Source organism: Hypomesus transpacificus, chromosome 5 (assembly GCF_021917145.1).
Source record: "Hypomesus transpacificus isolate Combined female chromosome 5, fHypTra1, whole genome shotgun sequence".
NCBI classification, from domain to species: domain Eukaryota; kingdom Metazoa; phylum Chordata; class Actinopteri; order Osmeriformes; family Osmeridae; genus Hypomesus; species Hypomesus transpacificus.
In genome coordinates, this window is record NC_061064.1 from 3,266,239 (window position 1) to 3,284,767 (window position 18,529).

Here is an 18,529-nt window from a genome sequence, read left to right on the forward strand (position 1 = left end):
ACAGAGAACACAGGAAGCTTCAAAATGAACTTTTATTTTAAAGGGATCACATATACGGTAGAAAGGGTTAACAGCAGTGTAATGCAAGACATAATTTCACATCCATGATCTCTTAACCGACAACACCAGGGGCTGCTTATATAAATTGCACAGTATGTCACAGAAATACAATCTGAGTATTTAAATCGATTCAATTTCGTGCCTGACTGAAACCAATGCATTTACTTTGCAATTTCATACGCAGCAGCCTCTCGTTTCCCATTGCTCTGAATTAACCACAGCTGTACACGGGCAAACGTATCAAAATCCAACCCATTGGCAATGCCATGCACAACAGGCAACACATACAAGTAGGTGAGAGCCAAGACCGTCCACCCACACAACATCCCCAGAGTTAGCCCTCCCTATACTGGTCAGATCTGGCCTTAGAATAATGGATGGCAACATTATCTGTAGCACCTCATTCAAACCTGAGCTTGCTCATTTTGTGACCTGGGTTTGCATGGATGGGGTGGAGCTTTGGGACAGCAAAATAGGGCACTTCACTGGCACACTTCCAAGCTACCATGAGCTGAAACACTGACCAAGAATGCTGCTGGGAACAAGGTAATGCAGATAAAATGCAAACATTTTAAGGTACTAAAGTAACACAAATGACATAGACAAGATCAAAACTACCTTCAGCAAATTTGCTAAATCACTAGTTATGGTTTGATAAACTACTAAAGAATAAAAGAAGAAATATGGACACCGCAAAATACATTAACTTGGAAAACGCCAACTAGAAGTTTAATTGCAAAGGTTAAAAGTGAACATAGGAATCTTCTAACTTCTTTCAAGTCTTTTGCAAAGAAGTCCAACAAATCACTGTTTCAACTTTCAAATAATACTAATACCCTAATTCTTGAGAATGAAGAAGCCCTTTATTTACAACAGCACATTCTCAACATTATAGACTTGTGAGGCCAGTCTACAGTCAGAGAGCCTGAGGTGGGTGTTGGTTTTACAGACATGTGAGAAGTGCAGGCTTAGGGTTCATACTGAAAACTGTGTCTTTATTTGTTTTGATGCAATACAAAAATGCAGACAGCTTCCTGATTGGTTAGTCAAAGCACTTGATGGCAACTTTTGTCAACGACACCTCCAATCACAAGGGGGCAATGGATATGGGGTCTGTGAAGAGAGAGATGTCGACTGCCAAAGAACCCTGGGGAAAACAACTCATCAACCAATCAGACGCTTTCAATAGCATCTCCTAATTTATTTATTTTCTTAAAAAAAAACGAAAAAGTAAAAAGAACGTATAGCCTAGCCCCCATTGAATCCTTAAAAAGAAATAACGGAGGCTGTCTGACAAATACAAGCACTCGCCGTAGGTCCATGTCCTATCTGCATTTGTCAGCCGTTTCAATTGCTTTGTCTTTATCTGGACAATCTGAGAGGCATACAGTGTTTCCTCACCATTTATATATAAAACAGTATGTAGTCGGATAAGAGAATAGAGAAACCACAGAGAGTTGAGGCAGGTACGAGTGTTGGAGTAGCTGGGGGGGGGCCCATACTAGATACACAGTAGCTATAACACGGCGGTCTGGATTATTGGGGTTCCTGTCTGAAGGACCCGCTGAATGGCAGGACGAATGAGGCAAGGCGAGGCAGGGGTGGGAAGATGAGGGTGGGTGATGTGCGGATGGTTCAAATGAGGGTGAGGTAAGGGGGGGTGGGGTGGGAGGACGGCCCCCCCTCCCTGTCCTATCGGTCCATCTCGTCCAGCAGTGGCGTGGCGTCTCCGGCGATGGACATGGGCGTGCTCTCGATCATGGGGCTGGGCGAGGGTCGCGGGGTCATCCGGGGGGTCCTCTTCTTCCTCTCGGCCTCCTTGTCCTGCAGCCACTGTTCGGCCATCTTGCCCCAGTCCACCGCAGTGCTGCTACCCGACCTGCAGGGGGCGACACGCGGGGGGTTAACGGAGCAGTGGCAGAGACGGTTTATGTTTCTACAACACCGACAGGCTTAGTGCGTCTACATGGTCATTCTCCTACGTACGTTGACACACCAACCCATTTGGTACTATGGCCATTTTTAGAACACATTAACAAACCGGTAGCGCCCAGCCCTGCTGGCTGAGGCCTGTGCTCTCTACTCACTTGGGCTGCTGAGGTGTGCGTCCTCTGGAGGTGGAGGAGGAGGGCGTGCCAGACGAGTGGCCGTGGTGACTGCTGTGGTGGCCGTGGCTGTGAGAGTGCGACTGCGAGTGTCCGTGCGAGGACTGAGGGGTGGAGCCGGGGTACTGGGGCGTGCCCACGGTCTGCTGGTTCGGCGTGTACGCAAAGCTGGGGGTCATCATGGGCGTGGCCATCGGCTGCTGGGGCGTGGCAAACACCTGCAAAGATGAAAGGGGTTTCTTTAGGTAAGCACAAACACTCCCAATTGTCCGAGTAATTTAAAGACTTTTAAACAACCTAAAGCGCCTGCAGTTATGTGTGGAAATGTGGGTGTCTGGATTCGGACGTTGATGGAACACCCTTGGATTTGTCCCCTCCCCCTTCCCTGAGGAAACACTTACGTGATAGGCCGAGGAGCTGCCCCCCCCTCCTGCTCCCGTGCTGCCGCTGTAACCGTATTGGCTGGAGCCCCACTGGGCGGGCGTGGTGTTGGGGTTCTGGCTCTGGCTCTGGCCCTGGCCTGTTACCGCCGCAATGGCGCTAAACATCTGTGAGGTCATGTTGCGAGGCAGGGAGTTGACAGCTCGCGTCAGGTCTGAGGGAGAGAGAGAGAGAGAGAGAGATAAGATACAAGGCATAAGGCAATAACAGAGTGTGTGTGGTTTTTGGGTTAAGATTAGCGTTTTCAGTCCCCACAAGACTAGCCATGCAAATTGTGAGAGACTGACCGGCAATGTTGATGTTGGCTGGCGTAGCGTTGTGAGACGCAGGTGTTCGTGTTCTGCTGCCACTGCTCGGGGTGACTCCTGAAACAGAGGACAACACAGTGAAGAGTTAGAGAAAGTCATCACCATAGAGCACAGGACACAGTCCAGGACTGCTCCAATTCAGAAAATATCAGCATTTCTCCAAGACAGTCAGCCGATAAGCTGTGGTCACAAACCCGGTATGGGCTCCTGGAAGTGGTCCTTGAACCAGCGGAAGAGCCCGTTAACCGTGGGGAACACCTGAGAGCGGTAGCGGAAGCCGTCAGGGGTAATGGTCACGTACTCTATCCTAAAGAGCCAGAGCAGAGGGAGCAGGGTTAGGATTCAGCGTTATGGTTGACGGCGGTCCATCACAAGGTGGGTGGTCCTGTGTGACCCGACAGCTCCTTATATGGTCATCATCGGGGGGGGGACCAGCCTATCAGGAGAGGAGACGACTCACCTGGGTTTGCCGCGAGGCTGGTAGCCCAGGATGAACTTCCCTGGGAGATCTTTACAGGCCGACACAAAGTAGGGGATGAATGTGGGCTTCTCTTTCTTTGACCTGATCAGCAACTCTTCCATTTTCTAGTCATGAGAGGGAAAAGAAGAGAATGTGAATTGTCTGAAAACAAAACCAAAGACTAAGGATAGATTTAGAAAAACAAGAAACTGGTGTTAACAGCTTATCAGCAGCACTTTGAGTACACTGCCGAGGGTACCACCAGTCTCTCCCTACCTTCCTGTCACCTCCATAGCATTCGTGGAAGTATTTGTGTCCAAGGAGATCGCGAGCGAACGCTGCCATTGGCTGGATGTAACGAGCCGTGATTTCGTCGAGATCTTCAAACTCCTACACGGACAGAGACAAGAGAGACCGAGACAGCTTTCAGACACGTAACATAAAACAACAATATTGCTATAAAACACAAGCCTAGACAGAGACTTGCCGACACACACACACACATCACACACACACACACTTCATCACCTCAGTGTTGATCCAGAGTGTGTGTCCCAGACTGAAGGCGTTCTCCTTTCCCTCCTCTCTCACGTCTACGTGCTGGTAAATACCATCAGCCACCTGACAAACAACAGCACCAAATCCAGATCAGTTCACTCTGCCTGTCAGTCAGCCAGGTCAACCTGCTGCGTGTCTGCCTGCCTGCCTGCCTGCCTGCCCAAGGGCCTGACCTTCCAGGTGACGGTGAGGTGGTTCTCTCCCTTGCTGCTGGGTCTGATCACCACGTCTCCCTGGTCCATGGACTCCATCATCTTCTCGGCCTGCCTGAAGTTGATGTTGTGGAAGGAGGGGTGGGCGATCACACGCTTGATGTAGGCTGGTGGGGGGAGGGGGAGACGGAAATAGGAGTTAAGTGGACAGAATGGTGATATGAAATGTAACTATGTGTGCCTGGTGTTAGTCAGCACTTTTTGTTGTTGCTTTTATTGTCTACAATATCAGTCCTCCATCTATACTGACTGGTTCAATATTGTATACTGACTGGTACAGTATTGTAGACTGACTGGTTCACTTTTGTTTACTGTCTGGTTCACTATTGTTTACTGTCTGGTTCAGTATTGTTTACTGACTAGTTCAGTATTGTTGACTGTTTGGTTCAGTATTGTTCACTGACTAGTTCAGTATTGTTTACTGACTGGTTCTCTGCAGTTTCTTCTTGAGCTCCTCCTCCTGCTTGGCGTCGTCCGTCTCAGCGTCAAAGTCGTAGTAGGTGTCCTTAGGCAGCTTCCACTCGTTGTTCTTGTCCATGAGGTCGGACGTGCGGCAGGTCAGGTCAACGTTGAACTTCTCAATGTCGATCTTCATGATGCGGCAGTGCACTGTCATCCCCACCTGGAAAACAGGGAGACAAAAAGGGATGATTGGTTGACTTGTATCAAACAGGCCGAACACCTCACTAATATAAACATTGGCTGATTTAATTCAAATACAGCTATGGTTCATTGTGTGTGTCTGGTACCTTGACCCTCTCCTCTGGGTGTTTGACCACCTTGTCGCTGAGGAACTTGGTGGGGATGAAGCCCTGGACCCCGTTGTCCATCCTGGCCCGCACACCAATAGCCTGCCCTGGACACGAGCCACTGTCAAAGTGGTTCCACACCTGGCAGGGAGACACATGCAGGGAGGGTTAGAAGGAGAGAACTGGAGAGAGTGAAAAGAAGAAGCCAGAGGAAAACAGGGAGAGAATTGCTTGAATCGTTAAACTATACACAGCTGTGTGGGTGAGGTGTGCTGGGGGTACACTTCCATTTAGTTGAGGATAGACATGACAATCAGATAGATCAGGGTGGCGTGGGGTGAAAGGTCAGGGGTCAGATACGGTACCTCGCTGAGTTCGGGGAAGTTGTCCTGCTGGCAGAAGGGGCACTGCCACAGGCCGGTGGCGTCGTTACGGATGGCCTGGTCATAGCTCTCCCCCTGGGGGCGCCGGTGAGCTATCCCCGTCACCACGCTGGTGATCAGCTTACCTGGCAAGGTAAACAAGGAACAGGAATGTGATGAGTGAGCTGGGTGTATAGAGGGGGGGGGGGCATTAAACTGTGTGCTTAAAAGGACAATGTGTGTGTGTGCTACCTATGTAGAAGGTCTCAGGCGTCTCCTTGGTGAGCAGGTTGAAGACCTCCTCAGTGTTGGGGGGCCTGTAGGGAACCCTCAGGTCTTTATACCTGCAGCTGAGCTCAGCCCGGATGTCATACAGCGTGATGCCCTTGTTACCGTAACCCTGAGCGACGGGGGAGGCGGAACAGCACAGGTCAGAGTCTGGACGTGAAACACAGAAAAACGTAGTACAACCACACACACACACAGCTGCCTGCCGACCTGTCTCTCCAGCTCCTCGGCGAAGGCGTCCAGGTCCAGGTCTTTGAGGCGCTCCGGGTTCTCCAGGATCTCCTCCAGAGCCCCGGCTGGGTTGGCGTCCTCCGCCGACTCGTCGTACTCCAGGGCGTCCACCGCCATCTTGCGAGCCCACTCGTACGTCTCGGGGTGGACGCGCGAGCCGTCCAGGACCTCGATGTAGGAGTCGGTGCTGCGAGAGGAAGGCAGGGAGGAAGACACCACAGAAGAAGACACACTTCAGAACACAAACCAACACAGCGCGTCCCACACCTTGTCTCGTTGGCCTGGTGGGTCTAAGCAGGGGCGGTGGAGGAGATGTACCGGGGAGAAGAGAGGGTTCTCTCTCTCTGTCTTGGTGGAAGTGCAACTCAAGTGTTTCACAGACGCCGCCTTCATTCACAGCTATGTTCTAGAGGCGACGCTTCAAAAGAGGAAAGGAAGTCAGGCACCTGTCCCCGAGTGAGGCCGTGTCTATCTTGATGAAGCCGGCACAGTTGATGAAGACCTTGGGGCCCATGTGACACATGGTGACCAGCTGGGTCCTGTTCTCCAGACGAGTGTTGTTCTGCTTCAGGATCTGGAAGGGGAATGACGCTCGTCAGAAGCCTTTACCGCATCAACTCTCCATACACACGTAGTGTCATAATAAGAATCCAGAAAGCCCTGTCAAGGCTGGTCTGAATCATCAACAACAACAACAACACAAGCACACTGACCTTGAGGAGGTGGGATCCTTTCCTGATGCCGAGGCCACAGATGAACTGGACCAGGCTCTGGGTGTAGGGGTGGGAGATGGCCCTATTCACATCCACGCCCACCTCGTTGACCCGGTTGATGAACTCACAGTACAGAGCACTCAACAGGTCCTCTTTCACCACCTGGTCCTGCAGGGGGACGGGGGGGACGGGGAGGTGTGAGGAAGGTTCAAATGACTTCATCTGAGCAGGGAAGTCCCAGTGGGATGTGTGTCGTGTGTGTGTGTGTGTGTGTTACCTGCTGCGGGTGCATCTTGAGGCAGAGGATGTCCTCGTCGGAGCTGCAGACCTGGGCGTACTCCACCAGGGGGTCCTGGATCTTCCGGGCCACCGACACGGCCTGGCGCAGCAGAGGGGGGTAGTCCCTGAAGTCCGCCTGGAAGGAGATGAGGGGGGGAGGGAAGGAGAAGAGGAGTTATGGGAGTCAGATGGCTGAGCGGTTAGGGAATAGGGCTATTCATCAGAACGTTGCCAGTTTGATTCCCAGCCTACTTGCCTCAGGGGAATATCCCTGTACTTTAAGTCGCTCTGGATAAGATAATCTGCTAAATGACTAAATGTAAGATATGGAGGCAAAGCGGGGAGCAGCAACACTGACTGTGAGTGAGTGTGTGTGTGTACCTCAGACTTCTTGCTGTTCATGTAGAGCATGGCTAGCTCGTTGTCCACCAGCTCCACTCCCACGGCAGGCAGAGAGGACTCCTGCTCCAGCTCACTGATGGCCCTCTTCATGTCCTCCATCACCATGTGGGCGTCCCTGTGCACCAACCACGTCACATGAGGTCACTGGGTCGTGTCATAAGGTGCTCCCTAGCCACAGGAAAGGGAAAACCAGGCCTTACCTATTCTCCCCGGCAACAGCCACCACATGGGGCTTCTTACTGGTTAGAAACTTTTTCAGGGTTTCAATGTCGTGAAGCTGAGGAAAAGGAAGGGGGAACAGAGGAAAAATGGATGTTAGGTGAAAACACACATACATCCAGACACCCTCTGAATGCTAGGCTACATAACTATTCGTTATTGTTGTGTCAAGGGATCAATGTGAGCTCCCTCCATACCTTCTTTTCCCTCTCGTCCTCCTTCCAGGCATTCCTCCTCTTCAGGAAGTAGGGGAGGCGGAGGAAGTCCACCACCTCGCCCTCCCCGTTGATCAGGGAGCAGAACACCGGCGCATCTCTACGGCAACAGAACCACACAAGTCAGTTTGGCTGAACGTTCTTTGCTAGTGGAAGACACCCAAACACACACCCAAACACACACCCAAACACACCTGCTGGAGGAGAAGGCCACTCCCAGTACTCGGATGCCTTTGCCCTGGCTCTCGTCCATCAGGTCATCATCCTCCTCCACCTGCTGGTCTGGTCTGTAGGGAGCCACCTTCAGCCAGTTATACAGACGCCTGCAACACGACTGGGGACGACACAGCACAGGGGTGACAATCCACGCAACACCGCGGCCACACATGCACTTCAACATCAGCTCCCACACAGAAGGAACGAGTGAGGCTGTAGAGCGAGACGGCCCCCTCTGTCGAGTGTCTGTCCTGTGGAGAACGTCAAGTTTACCTTGACGATGTTCTCCTTGGCCTCGGCCACAAGCTTGTTCTTGAGCTCCTTGGCCATCTGTGGGTAGAGGAACTGAGTGAGGGCTCTCTCTATGGCCAGGGTTCTCTGTCGGTTCCACTCCTGGACCTGGTGACTGAACTCGTCCCTGTAGTAGAACTGCTTGATCTCGTCATAATAGGTCTGGTCGCCATACCTGAGGGAGAGGCGACAGACCCATGGTCAACACCCACAGCTTGTAAACAGACCGGCGTCCAGGAGGCCGGTGAAGTGAATCAACCTGGTTCCCTCTTACCCTTTGACCCCTAATAGGTCGATGCAGATGTCGATGGTGAGCAGCCCCTCCTCCTCGGCCAGACACATCTTCAGGAACTGATCCCCGTTCAGCTCCTTCACAGCTTTGTTCTTCAGGTACTTGAAGGAGTAGGCAAAGTGGGCCTCGTCCACATCCTGTTGAGAGGGTTAGTGATGTAGAGGAGGGTGAACAGGACTGTAACCTGGCAGGGAAGCAGTAGTTACCATGACTGCTTCTTGGTGTGTTTAGTACCGCGGTGAGGTCTGTACCTTCTTGCCCTTCTTGGTGGGCTTGATGTTGATCTTGGCCCTCTCCTGGAAGGTCTGTCGGAGGACGTGCCTGACCAGAGGCTCCCTGGCAATCTGCATGGCCACCATGTACCTGGTCCCCTCCAGCACCGCCTCGGGAGTGCTGAACTGACTACAGCCAGGAGAGGGGGCAGTGTTAAACCCCGAGGTGTGAGTGAAAGTGTGTGCAGGTGTGTGTGTGAGAGAGAGACAGGGTGTGTGAGTGAGAGAACGAGCAGCAAAGAAGAGGCCAGAAAACTAGAGAGAGGTAAGGTTAACGAGGGAGAGGCTATCATGACTGTTGTATTATGTGTGAACAGGGCAGTGAGACCCAGTACAAGGAGGGCTCCTCCTTCCTCTGTGGTTACCTGCAGACGTAGTCCTTGGCCAGCTCTCCTGGCTCCGCGGGGAACTGCTCCGTCTCATGGCGCTGGTAGCTGTCTCGGAGATTCTCTCCAAACTGCTCCGGAGTCAGACCGAACTTCTTGGCCAGGCCGTCTGATCGGAGAGGGGAAAGGGAGGAGGAGCAGAGAGACAGCGATGAGTGTGAACAGTGAAAGTGGACGGCACCGACGGGACTTTTGAAGCGAGGGAGGAGAGTCCCTACCTAGCCCGGCGTTCTGGCAGATGCTGTACATGTCCCTGCGAGACGCCAGCTTCAGGTCTGGCCCCTTGGGCCCTACCACCTCCTCCTCTACCTCCACCTCCACCTCCTCACCTACAGGAGGAAGACAGCAGCCACATGCCAACCGAAATGAACTCGTTCAAAGGTACAGTTAAGTACAATCGTCAAGCTTCTTTGAGGTAAGGTCATTTATCTCACAGAGAAAAAAGAAATGCATCCGTCATGATCCATACCATCTTCCTCAGAAATCTCCTTGATCTTCTTGAGCCTCTTCTTGCTGGCCTTGAGAGCATTCTGCATCTTGGGGATATCTCTCCCGTAGTACAGCAGGAAGTGGTTGTACACGTCGCTCAGCTCATCGATGGACTGGACGTCTTTCAGCCTACAGCGAGGAGATGGGGGAGAGAACAAGACTTCAGATTCATCTTGGTCTGTGGGCCCTTTGAAAAGACCAGTGAGCATCAAACAACACTGTGGGACAGGCATCACTCCTTTCTGCTTCTGAACGTGGCTGACGTCGACCTTCGCGTGACCACATTGACCCCCCCGTCCCTCCCCCTGCCCACGTACCGCTCCACGTCACCGGTGTCCAGAGCCCGGATGCCATCTGCCAGGGGTTTGTCTGGGTCGGCAGAGATCTGCTCAAACTGATAGGACTGCATCCTGCGGAAGAGCCGGGTCAGGTTCTGTTTCCTGGTCTTCAGCTGGGTCCACTGGGGACGGACGCAGGAAGAGGGATCAGGACACAGAGTCGAAAGTGGACAGGGTGTTTTGTATAGATGTCTACGATGTATTGAGTGAACATGCAGGTGTGCTTTCAAGACACGTCACATCACGTACCTTCTCGTCCCACTGCCACACCTTCCACAGGTCGTTGATGTTGAGCTCCGGTTCCACATACTCCTTCCTGTAGAACGCTATAAACGGAACCTGGGTGGAACGCAGAGGATAGCACACGATGAGAGACTGGGCAGGAAGGGGTAGATTACTAACTGTTTAGGACCAGGACAGTGACTGGTCAGCAGGAGGGGGGGGGGGGGGTTATACTGTACCTCAAAGTGCTGGTTCCTCATGAAGTTGAGGGCTTCCTTAATCTTGGCGATAGTACTGGGCCCTTTCCTGCTGAAGTTAGTGGTGGTACCTCTGTCCAGGTAGTCTGTGCTCTCCTGACGATGGGATGAAAACATACAGAGACTCAGATGAGGCTGGTGTAGATGGAGAGAAGGTTGCAGCGTGATATAGGGGCAAGTCAGAGGATGTACCTGCATGGAGATGGTGAGGGTGGAGAAGGCATGTCTGTAGACCCACTCTGCTTCCATCTCCAGCTCATCGTCCTCAGCTGGCTTCACTGGCATGGAACGCAGCTGAACGACGACCATGAAAGACACCGAGTCAATGTTAAGGATGCCAGACAAACAAAAAGTCTTACTTTGGCTGTACAAAACACAGACACACACACACACACACACCTGGAACCTCTCTGGCATGTCTGTCGAGCGAATCTCGTTATCCTGGTCGGTCATGTGACTGCTTTCCAGCTCGCTGGGTTCGTAGATCTCGAAGATGCTTCTTTTCCCCACCCTCCTCTTGATCTGCTTCTTGGGTCTGTCCCAGCCCTCTTCGTCCTGGTCCTCCTCCTCTTCCTCACCCTGCTCGTACGTGTCGGCGTCAAAGTCAGCAAGGTCAAAGTCCCCACCGAATATCTCCTGGGCTTCCTGTAGGGCTCTGTGGAGCGGAGAGGAAGAGAGAGAACTTAGATAGGAAGTATTTAAGGGATCGAGGGATGGGGGTCACGTCCTACCTATTCTATTATTTGGCAGCAGTAGAAAAATGCCTTGAAATGACTCACGCGTCTGTGTATCCGGAGAACTTCTTGCCTCTCTTCTTGGTAATAGGCTGACCGTCATCGTCTACAATGAAGTCATCTATGTCTGTGGGGGGAACAAAAAAAAACCCACTTGTTTAAGGACAAGGATTGGCCAGGAAAGACATGGTAACAAGCTAAACAAGATTTTTTAAATACATCCACGATCAGGATTTCTAGTAGACTTACCGGACTCTTCGTCTTCGCCCTCCTCTTCGTCATCGATCTGACGATTAAGAGGTATGTCCACAGCCTCTCCCTCCTCCAGCTCTCCATCACCATCACCATCTCCGGTGAAGATCTCATCAGCTATCATGTCCTTCTCATCGTCCTCTTCCTCATCATCCTCCATTGTTCTCACACGGTCATACTTCTTCTTCTATGAAAGGCAGAGGGGTGGGAGGTGGGGGGGGGCAGAGGGCGAGTTAAGACAAGCTTAATGCTGCTGTCCAGAGCATTAGATGTGCATGGATATAATACAGCTTTTAAATTAACTGGCACCACCACACTGCTTACCCTTCTCTTCACTTTAACTCCCAAGTTCTCCTCAATAAGGTCAAGGTCGTCATCGTCCAGGTAATCATCATAATCTAAGAAAGAGATTTGTTAGATCCACACGTTAACAAATCAAATTTATTTGTATAGCCCTTTTTACATGCAAGCATGTCACAGAGGGCTTCACATACGCCCATAGAACTGCCCCTCAACAAACCTAAACCCTCAAGGCAAAATTATGCTTTGTATCAGAGAATGAACTGCCAACCCCGATGTCAAGCTAACACATAAACCTGATATTGTCCTGTTAACAAGAATACGAGACCCTCTAATCCCTAAACTTACTGCGTTTTTTGCGTCTGTGTCTAACTTCTTCCTCTGAGTCACTGGCCGCTCCGGCACTACCGCTCCCGGCATGTTCCTCTTCCTCATCCACATCATCGTCAATCAGGCCTCGGAGGTTCCCATGCTCATCCTGGTCTTCTGTGTTCTCCTCCTCTTCTTCTTCTGACGGGGGAGAGAAAGACAGGCTAAGTCCAGCACACAGCCAAAACGTCAACGCACGTGCTTGTAAACACACAGCAGTGACAAGAAAGATCCATATTATCTTACCGTCATCTTCCAAAAACTTCTGTGCTTTTTTGGGCTTAAGATCTTTCTCTTCAAACTCTTCCTCCGCTGATTCTTCAGCCTCGCTTTCGATGAAGTCAGCCATACCTGCAAGGCTGGGGAATACAACAGATACAGGTAGATGTTAGATATTGAGCTGAGATCTACGTTAAAGAGGTTCCATTATGTAATCCTTCTGAAATCAGAATGTCCTAGCTCATCCATTGTACTACAGCACCGTTTGTCCAAAGACCAAATACATTCAAACACTCGTCCAGCAATTGAGCTAACTTTTGAGTGAGTAAAGATTCCAATTTCATCAAACTGAAGAACATCGGAGGCCTACTCCCTAGATGCAATGCAGTACTATATGGCCATCTACGTAAACAGCCAGCTAACAATTTATCTTGGATTAGGAAATCAATATAAATGCATCTCACAAAAAAAGAAACGATTAGAAAGTAAACGTAAAGGGCAAAAAGCATCACTCCACGAGAGCAAGCTAATGCGTGAACGTTAGTTTGCTAACTTTAGCTAGCTAGCCAAAGTGTAGGATTTAATTTATAGCAAACAACGTATACTAGCTAAGTAGTTGAAACATGTAATGATGGAAGTCTCTGCACATAGATTGACTACCTCACAACATTAGCTCATATTGTAACCCTGATCGAGAGCATAACTAGTGTAGGTATAGTAGGGACTGGAGACAATAACAAGGCCTCACTCCTCAATTTCGCAAGTGTTGGGTCTCTTGCTAGCTGGCTAGCTAGCTACCAACAACGGCATGTTAGCCTAATTGCTACTCTGGGTGTGAACAAGTCACGTCCTTGTTTTTCTTGTCATTGCTGGCGCCGTATCGCCAAGAAGGTGAAATTGCGTTGCGCTTGGAACTTACTTCTCCTTGCGACGATAATTTGTTTAATCTCCTAATCCTTAGATTTAGGGATTTCTCTGCTACAACTTCACTAGCAGCTTTTTAATGATGAAAATGGCCGAAGACAATTCCGGTGTTCAGCTAGAAACTTCCGGTGTAAATCGAACTCAACCATGTGTCATCGATGGAGAATCATGATGACCCATTGTAACATGTCATTACTTTCACCTAAAGTGTATTTCACTTTTAACTACAGAGTTATTTTAGAGGTTAAATAATTATTATAAAACACTGGAATCTAATGGAATGAACACAGCCACGGCGAAGTGTATTACATTGTGACAAGCGCTCAGTTTATTCTACAATTACAACTCCACACAGCTCGTGGCGCTGTCGCCATTCTTGACCTGATTTTATACTGTAGCCACATCAGTGACGTAGCGTAAACTCACTACATTTGCGGTGAACAGTAGCAGCAGCGGTGAGCTGTAATGGATAACTGTACTGGTCCCTCACATTTTATTTGTATCTATATACTGTTGTATTGTATATGTGGGCTTTCATTTGGTACTGAACTTAGTTTTGTGACGTGCGGTTCAGTCGTGAAACTCTTGAATGTAAAGCATAATGTGAGACTTCACTCGCATGACGTGCGCTACGGTTCTGGTGAGTCAGTCCTGATTTTAGCTCGGATCCCGTTTGATGTGTTTAGACTTTTACTACGTGTGTGTGTGCGCAAACGAACCTCTTTGTGTCAGGTAGTGGACAGCAGTCGGTGACAGGAGTCACCACCGTAGAGGATAGTAATAGTTACTGGAGCGTGCGTGGCACTATTGGCGCCATGTGCCACCGTGGGATCCCCGTCAAGTGTGGCCAGACCATCCGCCTGACACATGTCAACACAGGGAGGAACCTTCACAGCCACTACTTTACCTCCCCACTTTCCTCCAATCAGGTCGGCTTTATGCTCCAGTAGCAAATAGATTAACACAGCTGACAGCACATACTTCACAAACCCAACAACGCACTCTCTCATTCACACCCCCTCTCTCGTTATAATTTGTTCTCTTTCAAGGAGGTGAGTGCATTTGGCGAAGACGGGGAGGGGGACAACCTTGATGAGTGGACGGTCCAATGCGGGGGCTCCGTGTGGCAGCGGGAAGAGGCCGTCCGCTTCCTCCACGCCGCTACCGAGACTCTGCTGTCAGTGACAGGGGAGCAGTATGGGCGACCCATCCACGGACAGAGGGAGGTACACGCCATGGCAGGCTCCAGCCAGCACAGCTTGTGGAAAGCCATGGAAGGCATCTACATGAAGCCTAGCGAGAGCCCGCTAGGTAGCAGGGACTACAGCCATCCTCTACACACAGAGTTCTGAACCTGACCCCTCCCCCCCCACCCCCCGACCCCCCTCTGCTACCCACGTTAATACTGCTTCCTGTCTTTCGGTATTCTTTCTTTCTCTTTCTCTCAACTTCTTAAATCCATCCTTTCTCTGTCCTGCTTCTGTTTTGGCTCTGTTTCCTTTCCTTCTCCATCATCCTCCCCTTTTCTTTTTTGAGGACACATTTGCGCACAAGTGCCAAAGTGTATCAAGGTATGGTTATAATTGGTCTCGAGACCCATACCTGGGTACACACAGGATTGATACACTAAAGACTGAATCATAACCCAACCTCAGGGCGACAGATCGCTCTGTACCCCCTTCTGACTGAAGACGAGACAGGAAATGACCCGATCTGGCCATTCAAGCCTATAAACACAGTTCATATGATGTCACGGGTGCTATATTACCATGTGTTATGTTCTGGTTTTTGTACAGTGTTTGTCATTGTATGCCTGTTACAGTACATATGACTGAGTAATAGTGTCTTAGAAGGGAAGAGTAGAATGGAATGTATTAAACTTATCTCCGTATGAGTGTTCATATCACCACAACAGACATATTGTAGAGATTGTTTATATATTGGACAGACAGTATGTGTGATTTTGTGATTGTGACTCCTATTAGTTTTGGGAAATGAGTACCAACTCTGTTCCCATGTAATCCTGACAAATAGACTTGTAGCAAAACAGCATTGTTACACTGGTGCCTTTATTATATCGTAAGGACATGTGTGGTTTGCATTATAAACAAGCAATGGTTTTAATAATTGAGGGGCACTTGATCATAGAAACGGATCAACGTTAATATTCACATTCAGATTCAGTATTACACACACAGGACATATTCTCCATTGAATAAGCTGAGACAAAAAGCCTGCCTGTTTTCTGTGTTCATTGCAGTATTATCTGTCTCACTGCCACAGCTGTCAGGCAGCTAACATGGACACCTCATTACCGCAGACAGATGTCATGGCAATGTCTTCTTCTGCGGCTGTAGGTGTCTCTTGCCCCAGGTGGAAGGGCAGTGTTTTAAGTTTTGGAACAATGCTGTTTTCACTTTGTATAAAATGTAACTGATACCTCAGAATAAATATGTTTTGCGCATCCTAGCATGTCCTGTCCTTGTGCTCTGATAGAAAATATATTTTTACTACCGGCATATGTCATTCATATGAGGTGCAATTATCAAGCTTGTCTTTTATCACTGTTAATCAGTATATATAGCATTTGGCCAGCATAGTTATATTGTTTTTATATCCTTTCCTATGTTGTCACATTCCCTTTACACCGCCCATATGTTTGAGGAATAAACCATTTTGAATGATCTAACCAAGTGTGACAGATGTTAAGACAGAATGACAGATGTTAATACCGATTGGCCTCACTGCTCCAGCAGAGTCCTCTACTCACAGATTGGCATAACAGGTGCAGTGGCCCACCCATAATGCACCTGGTTTAACAGGGTCACAGGTCCCAGAAGCCACCAGGACTACACATTTGTGGATTTAAATGAAGCACTGAAAATGTGTGTTAACGTGTGTCATCCACCTCAGGGTCAGTCCAGTCACATCAGCTACGTCTGTGGTGTTCCGAGTCCTGGCTGAGGAGGGGAGGAGACATGAGGACAATGTGCATTGCACAAAAGTAGACACTGGTACTTCAATGTCCAAGCTCCTCTCCATGACCTCACCTACTGAGGTGAGGATACGCTCGTGCACCTTGACGGAGAGAGACACTGACAGGTTTGAATAATTCATTAACCTCAGGGACTGTCCTGGAAGCAGCAGGCGGACTCGGTGGGGATAATCTTGTCATACGGTAATATATAACATGAGATGATGGTTCAATACATAATAAATGTTCCCAGCTTTAGTTACAGTACATTTACGGTACTCATTTATTTAAGTAAAACAATGATTATAGTAATTATCAAACAACAGTTAGTCTGTGGTTATTTTATAGGCCTATAACTTCTATGCTTACTTTGAGACAATTATCTATAAATACGTCTACTTCTTAAGCTACCTCTTAAAACAGGACTTGTGGCAATGCATGACAAATGTCTGAACCTGTTCAGATGGCTTGGTTTGTTCAATCCAGATTTTGTATGGTGCTGTTGTTGACTGTAGCTCACAGCTGCCAGACGTCTAATAATATTCCCGCAGCCAGGCAATATTCCAACAGGCTTGTGTGAGCGTGATCTTAGCTCTACAACAATAAGCAGCCAGATACACACAAATACGTACTGACTTCAAGTTTATATCAAAACAAGTTTTATTGCATAAACACAGGTTTGATTATTTTTCATACCGATTAGATTACATGTCATTATTTGCATTATTTAACATCCATTTGAATAAACAATATTGCTGTTTTCATTCCTTCTCTCTGTCTAAGCAGCATGCCAAGGTTATATATATCTGTGTTTAGATTTCTCTTTATACAATCATGTAATAAACATGTTTCAACAAGTTTATGTCAGTTAAGGGGAGATTTACTTTGTTCTTGCAGGGAAATGGTATTATGGTGTAAACTTGGAGATATAAATATTTTGAAACCTCTCTTTACATCCCCTTTGCAAGGTTTAAAAAATATGACACAAATATTAAGACTATCTAGATTACATACTTAGAATATATGCTGGTGTCATAGGACCTGGCTAATAGACAAAAATGGTCCTTGGCAATCAAATATAAATATATTGTAAACGTATAGAGAATTTTTTTAAACAACTGGGTGCTTTGACATAAAACTACAGAATACTACAGTATGTGTACATTCACTACTTCCGCTTATAGAATATGAGGCAGTGAATACATCAATATCTACTGTGACAGGAACACAACATTACAACTTATGTGGATATCCACCTTTTACAGTGAATCCTACAGTCACCAGTGTGGACGTACACGACACTGAGATGATGTGACCTTGTATTTGCATATTTATGAAACATATTCCTTTGTGCAGTCTGATTTGATTAATAGCTGGTATATACTGGCATGAGTAGTTATTTCAGTATAAATCTGAAAGTCAAATGTGACAGCCTGTCATACATACATACATACATTTAAGGCCGTGCCACTGGGAAAGGTTGAATAGATTTCCCCTTTCTTTCACAGTCTTGAAACGCAGTAGTAGAATATGCATACTGAGTGTGTGACTGTTGTAACGTTTGATTTGGCCTCCATCTGTCCGTGGTGTCGGTTCACCCCGCCTACTGATCTGAGTCATCTGGATAGATACTTGTAAGAGACAAGAAGGGCTATGAGGTTGCTTACATCCATCCATGTCTATGAGCTTTAGTAAGATGAGTGAATATCAAGTAACTGAACTGGTGAAAGAACATTATGACTTCTTACTGAAATATCCATTTATTTCAAAGATAATACTTGGTGTAGTTCTCACTTGAGCCACTAGATGGCCTAGTTCAACAAAATAAATTATGTTGCCAACATTCACAAATATCCCTGACATAGCTACCCTCACCCCAACTATGTATATATCAAATATGCAACATTGTAAATGTGTTTTTGGTAAGATGAATATATGATCAGACTATACTGTTGTAAGTGGCAGTGTCAACTCTGTAAATAAATAGACTGACTTTTGTAAGTAGGTCTACCTTTGAACTGAACAAAAATGTTAGAAGAACAAAGATCTGTACGTGAAGGATACAAGCCTGTGTCTCAACACAGCATTTCGAACCAAGACCCTACTTTACCCAATCCCCTTACATGTCCAAAACAACAACACACCTCAACCATAGCCTGGTGTGTCTTCCACTCAATTTCAACTGCGTCTATACTTTGCCTCAGCTCACATAGCACACACATGCAGACAACACTGCCCTACTGACGACATGAGACAAGAGTAACCGTATATAGCACACATTGTACATACAGAGTGTCTGTGTAAACGCGTTTGGACATTATCACAGACTGTAGTTGCACAAATATTACATATAGACATGTACAAAGTGAGTGAAATGTCTCTTTACTGGAGC

The 18,529-nt window shown here is 48.2% G+C and overlaps 2 protein-coding genes across 3 annotated transcripts; one reads left to right on the forward strand and one right to left on the reverse strand.

Moving 5' to 3' along the window:
• Nucleotides 1-14: 14 nt before the first annotated feature.
• supt6h (SPT6 homolog, histone chaperone and transcription elongation factor) lies at nt 15-13,283 on the reverse strand. 2 transcript variants are annotated; one of them, XM_047020154.1, is made up of 38 exons: nt 13,159-13,283; nt 12,267-12,379; nt 12,000-12,158; nt 11,676-11,749; nt 11,349-11,538; nt 11,145-11,226; nt 10,765-11,020; nt 10,558-10,659; nt 10,348-10,461; nt 10,136-10,225; nt 9,866-10,008; nt 9,529-9,677; nt 9,278-9,388; nt 9,039-9,168; nt 8,653-8,803; nt 8,384-8,538; nt 8,092-8,284; nt 7,797-7,936; nt 7,585-7,702; nt 7,369-7,445; nt 7,148-7,283; nt 6,765-6,902; nt 6,488-6,655; nt 6,221-6,348; nt 5,754-5,961; nt 5,508-5,655; nt 5,259-5,401; nt 4,894-5,034; nt 4,571-4,766; nt 4,106-4,251; nt 3,903-3,995; nt 3,651-3,764; nt 3,375-3,499; nt 3,109-3,221; nt 2,894-2,971; nt 2,567-2,760; nt 2,148-2,383; nt 15-1,939 (listed from the first exon to the last, which is right to left on the reverse strand). In XM_047020154.1, exons 2-38 carry the CDS (start codon nt 12,367-12,369, stop codon nt 1,753-1,755), a joined length of 5,229 nt encoding a protein of 1,742 aa, XP_046876110.1. In that variant the 5' UTR covers nt 12,370-12,379; nt 13,159-13,283; the 3' UTR covers nt 15-1,752. The 2 variants fall into 2 exon arrangements, with proteins under 2 accessions (XP_046876110.1, XP_046876108.1); XM_047020152.1 differs by having other exon boundaries at nt 12,000-12,161.
• A 285-nt stretch (nt 13,284-13,568) lies between these two features.
• On the forward strand, nt 13,569-15,632 carry sdf2 (stromal cell-derived factor 2). Its single transcript, XM_047020155.1, has 3 exons — nt 13,569-13,803; nt 13,896-14,092; nt 14,213-15,632. Exons 1-3 carry the CDS (start codon nt 13,629-13,631, stop codon nt 14,513-14,515), a joined length of 675 nt encoding a protein of 224 aa, XP_046876111.1. The 5' UTR covers nt 13,569-13,628; the 3' UTR covers nt 14,516-15,632.
• The last annotated feature ends 2,897 nt before the right edge of the window (nt 15,633-18,529 follow it).

Bases quoted from the DNA above. Each gene is read 5' to 3' on its own strand.
- supt6h (XM_047020152.1), bottom strand. From the start codon at position 12,369: ATGGCTGACTTCATCGAAAGCGAGGCTGAAGAATCAGCGGAGGAAGAG. The intron at 6,656-6,764 runs GTAACACACACA...GTCCCCCTGCAG, and splicing joins TCAAGATGCACCCGCAGCAG to GACCAGGTGGTGAAAGAGGA. The intron at 6,349-6,487 runs GTCAGTGTGCTT...TTCCCCTTCCAG, and splicing joins AAGGATCCCACCTCCTCAAG to ATCCTGAAGCAGAACAACAC.
- sdf2 (XM_047020155.1), top strand. From the start codon at position 13,629: ATGGATAACTGTACTGGTCCCTCACATTTTATTTGTATCTATATACTG. The intron at 13,804-13,895 runs GTGAGTCAGTCC...TCTTTGTGTCAG, and splicing joins TGACGTGCGCTACGGTTCTG to GTAGTGGACAGCAGTCGGTG. The intron at 14,093-14,212 runs GTCGGCTTTATG...TTCTCTTTCAAG, and splicing joins CCCCACTTTCCTCCAATCAG to GAGGTGAGTGCATTTGGCGA.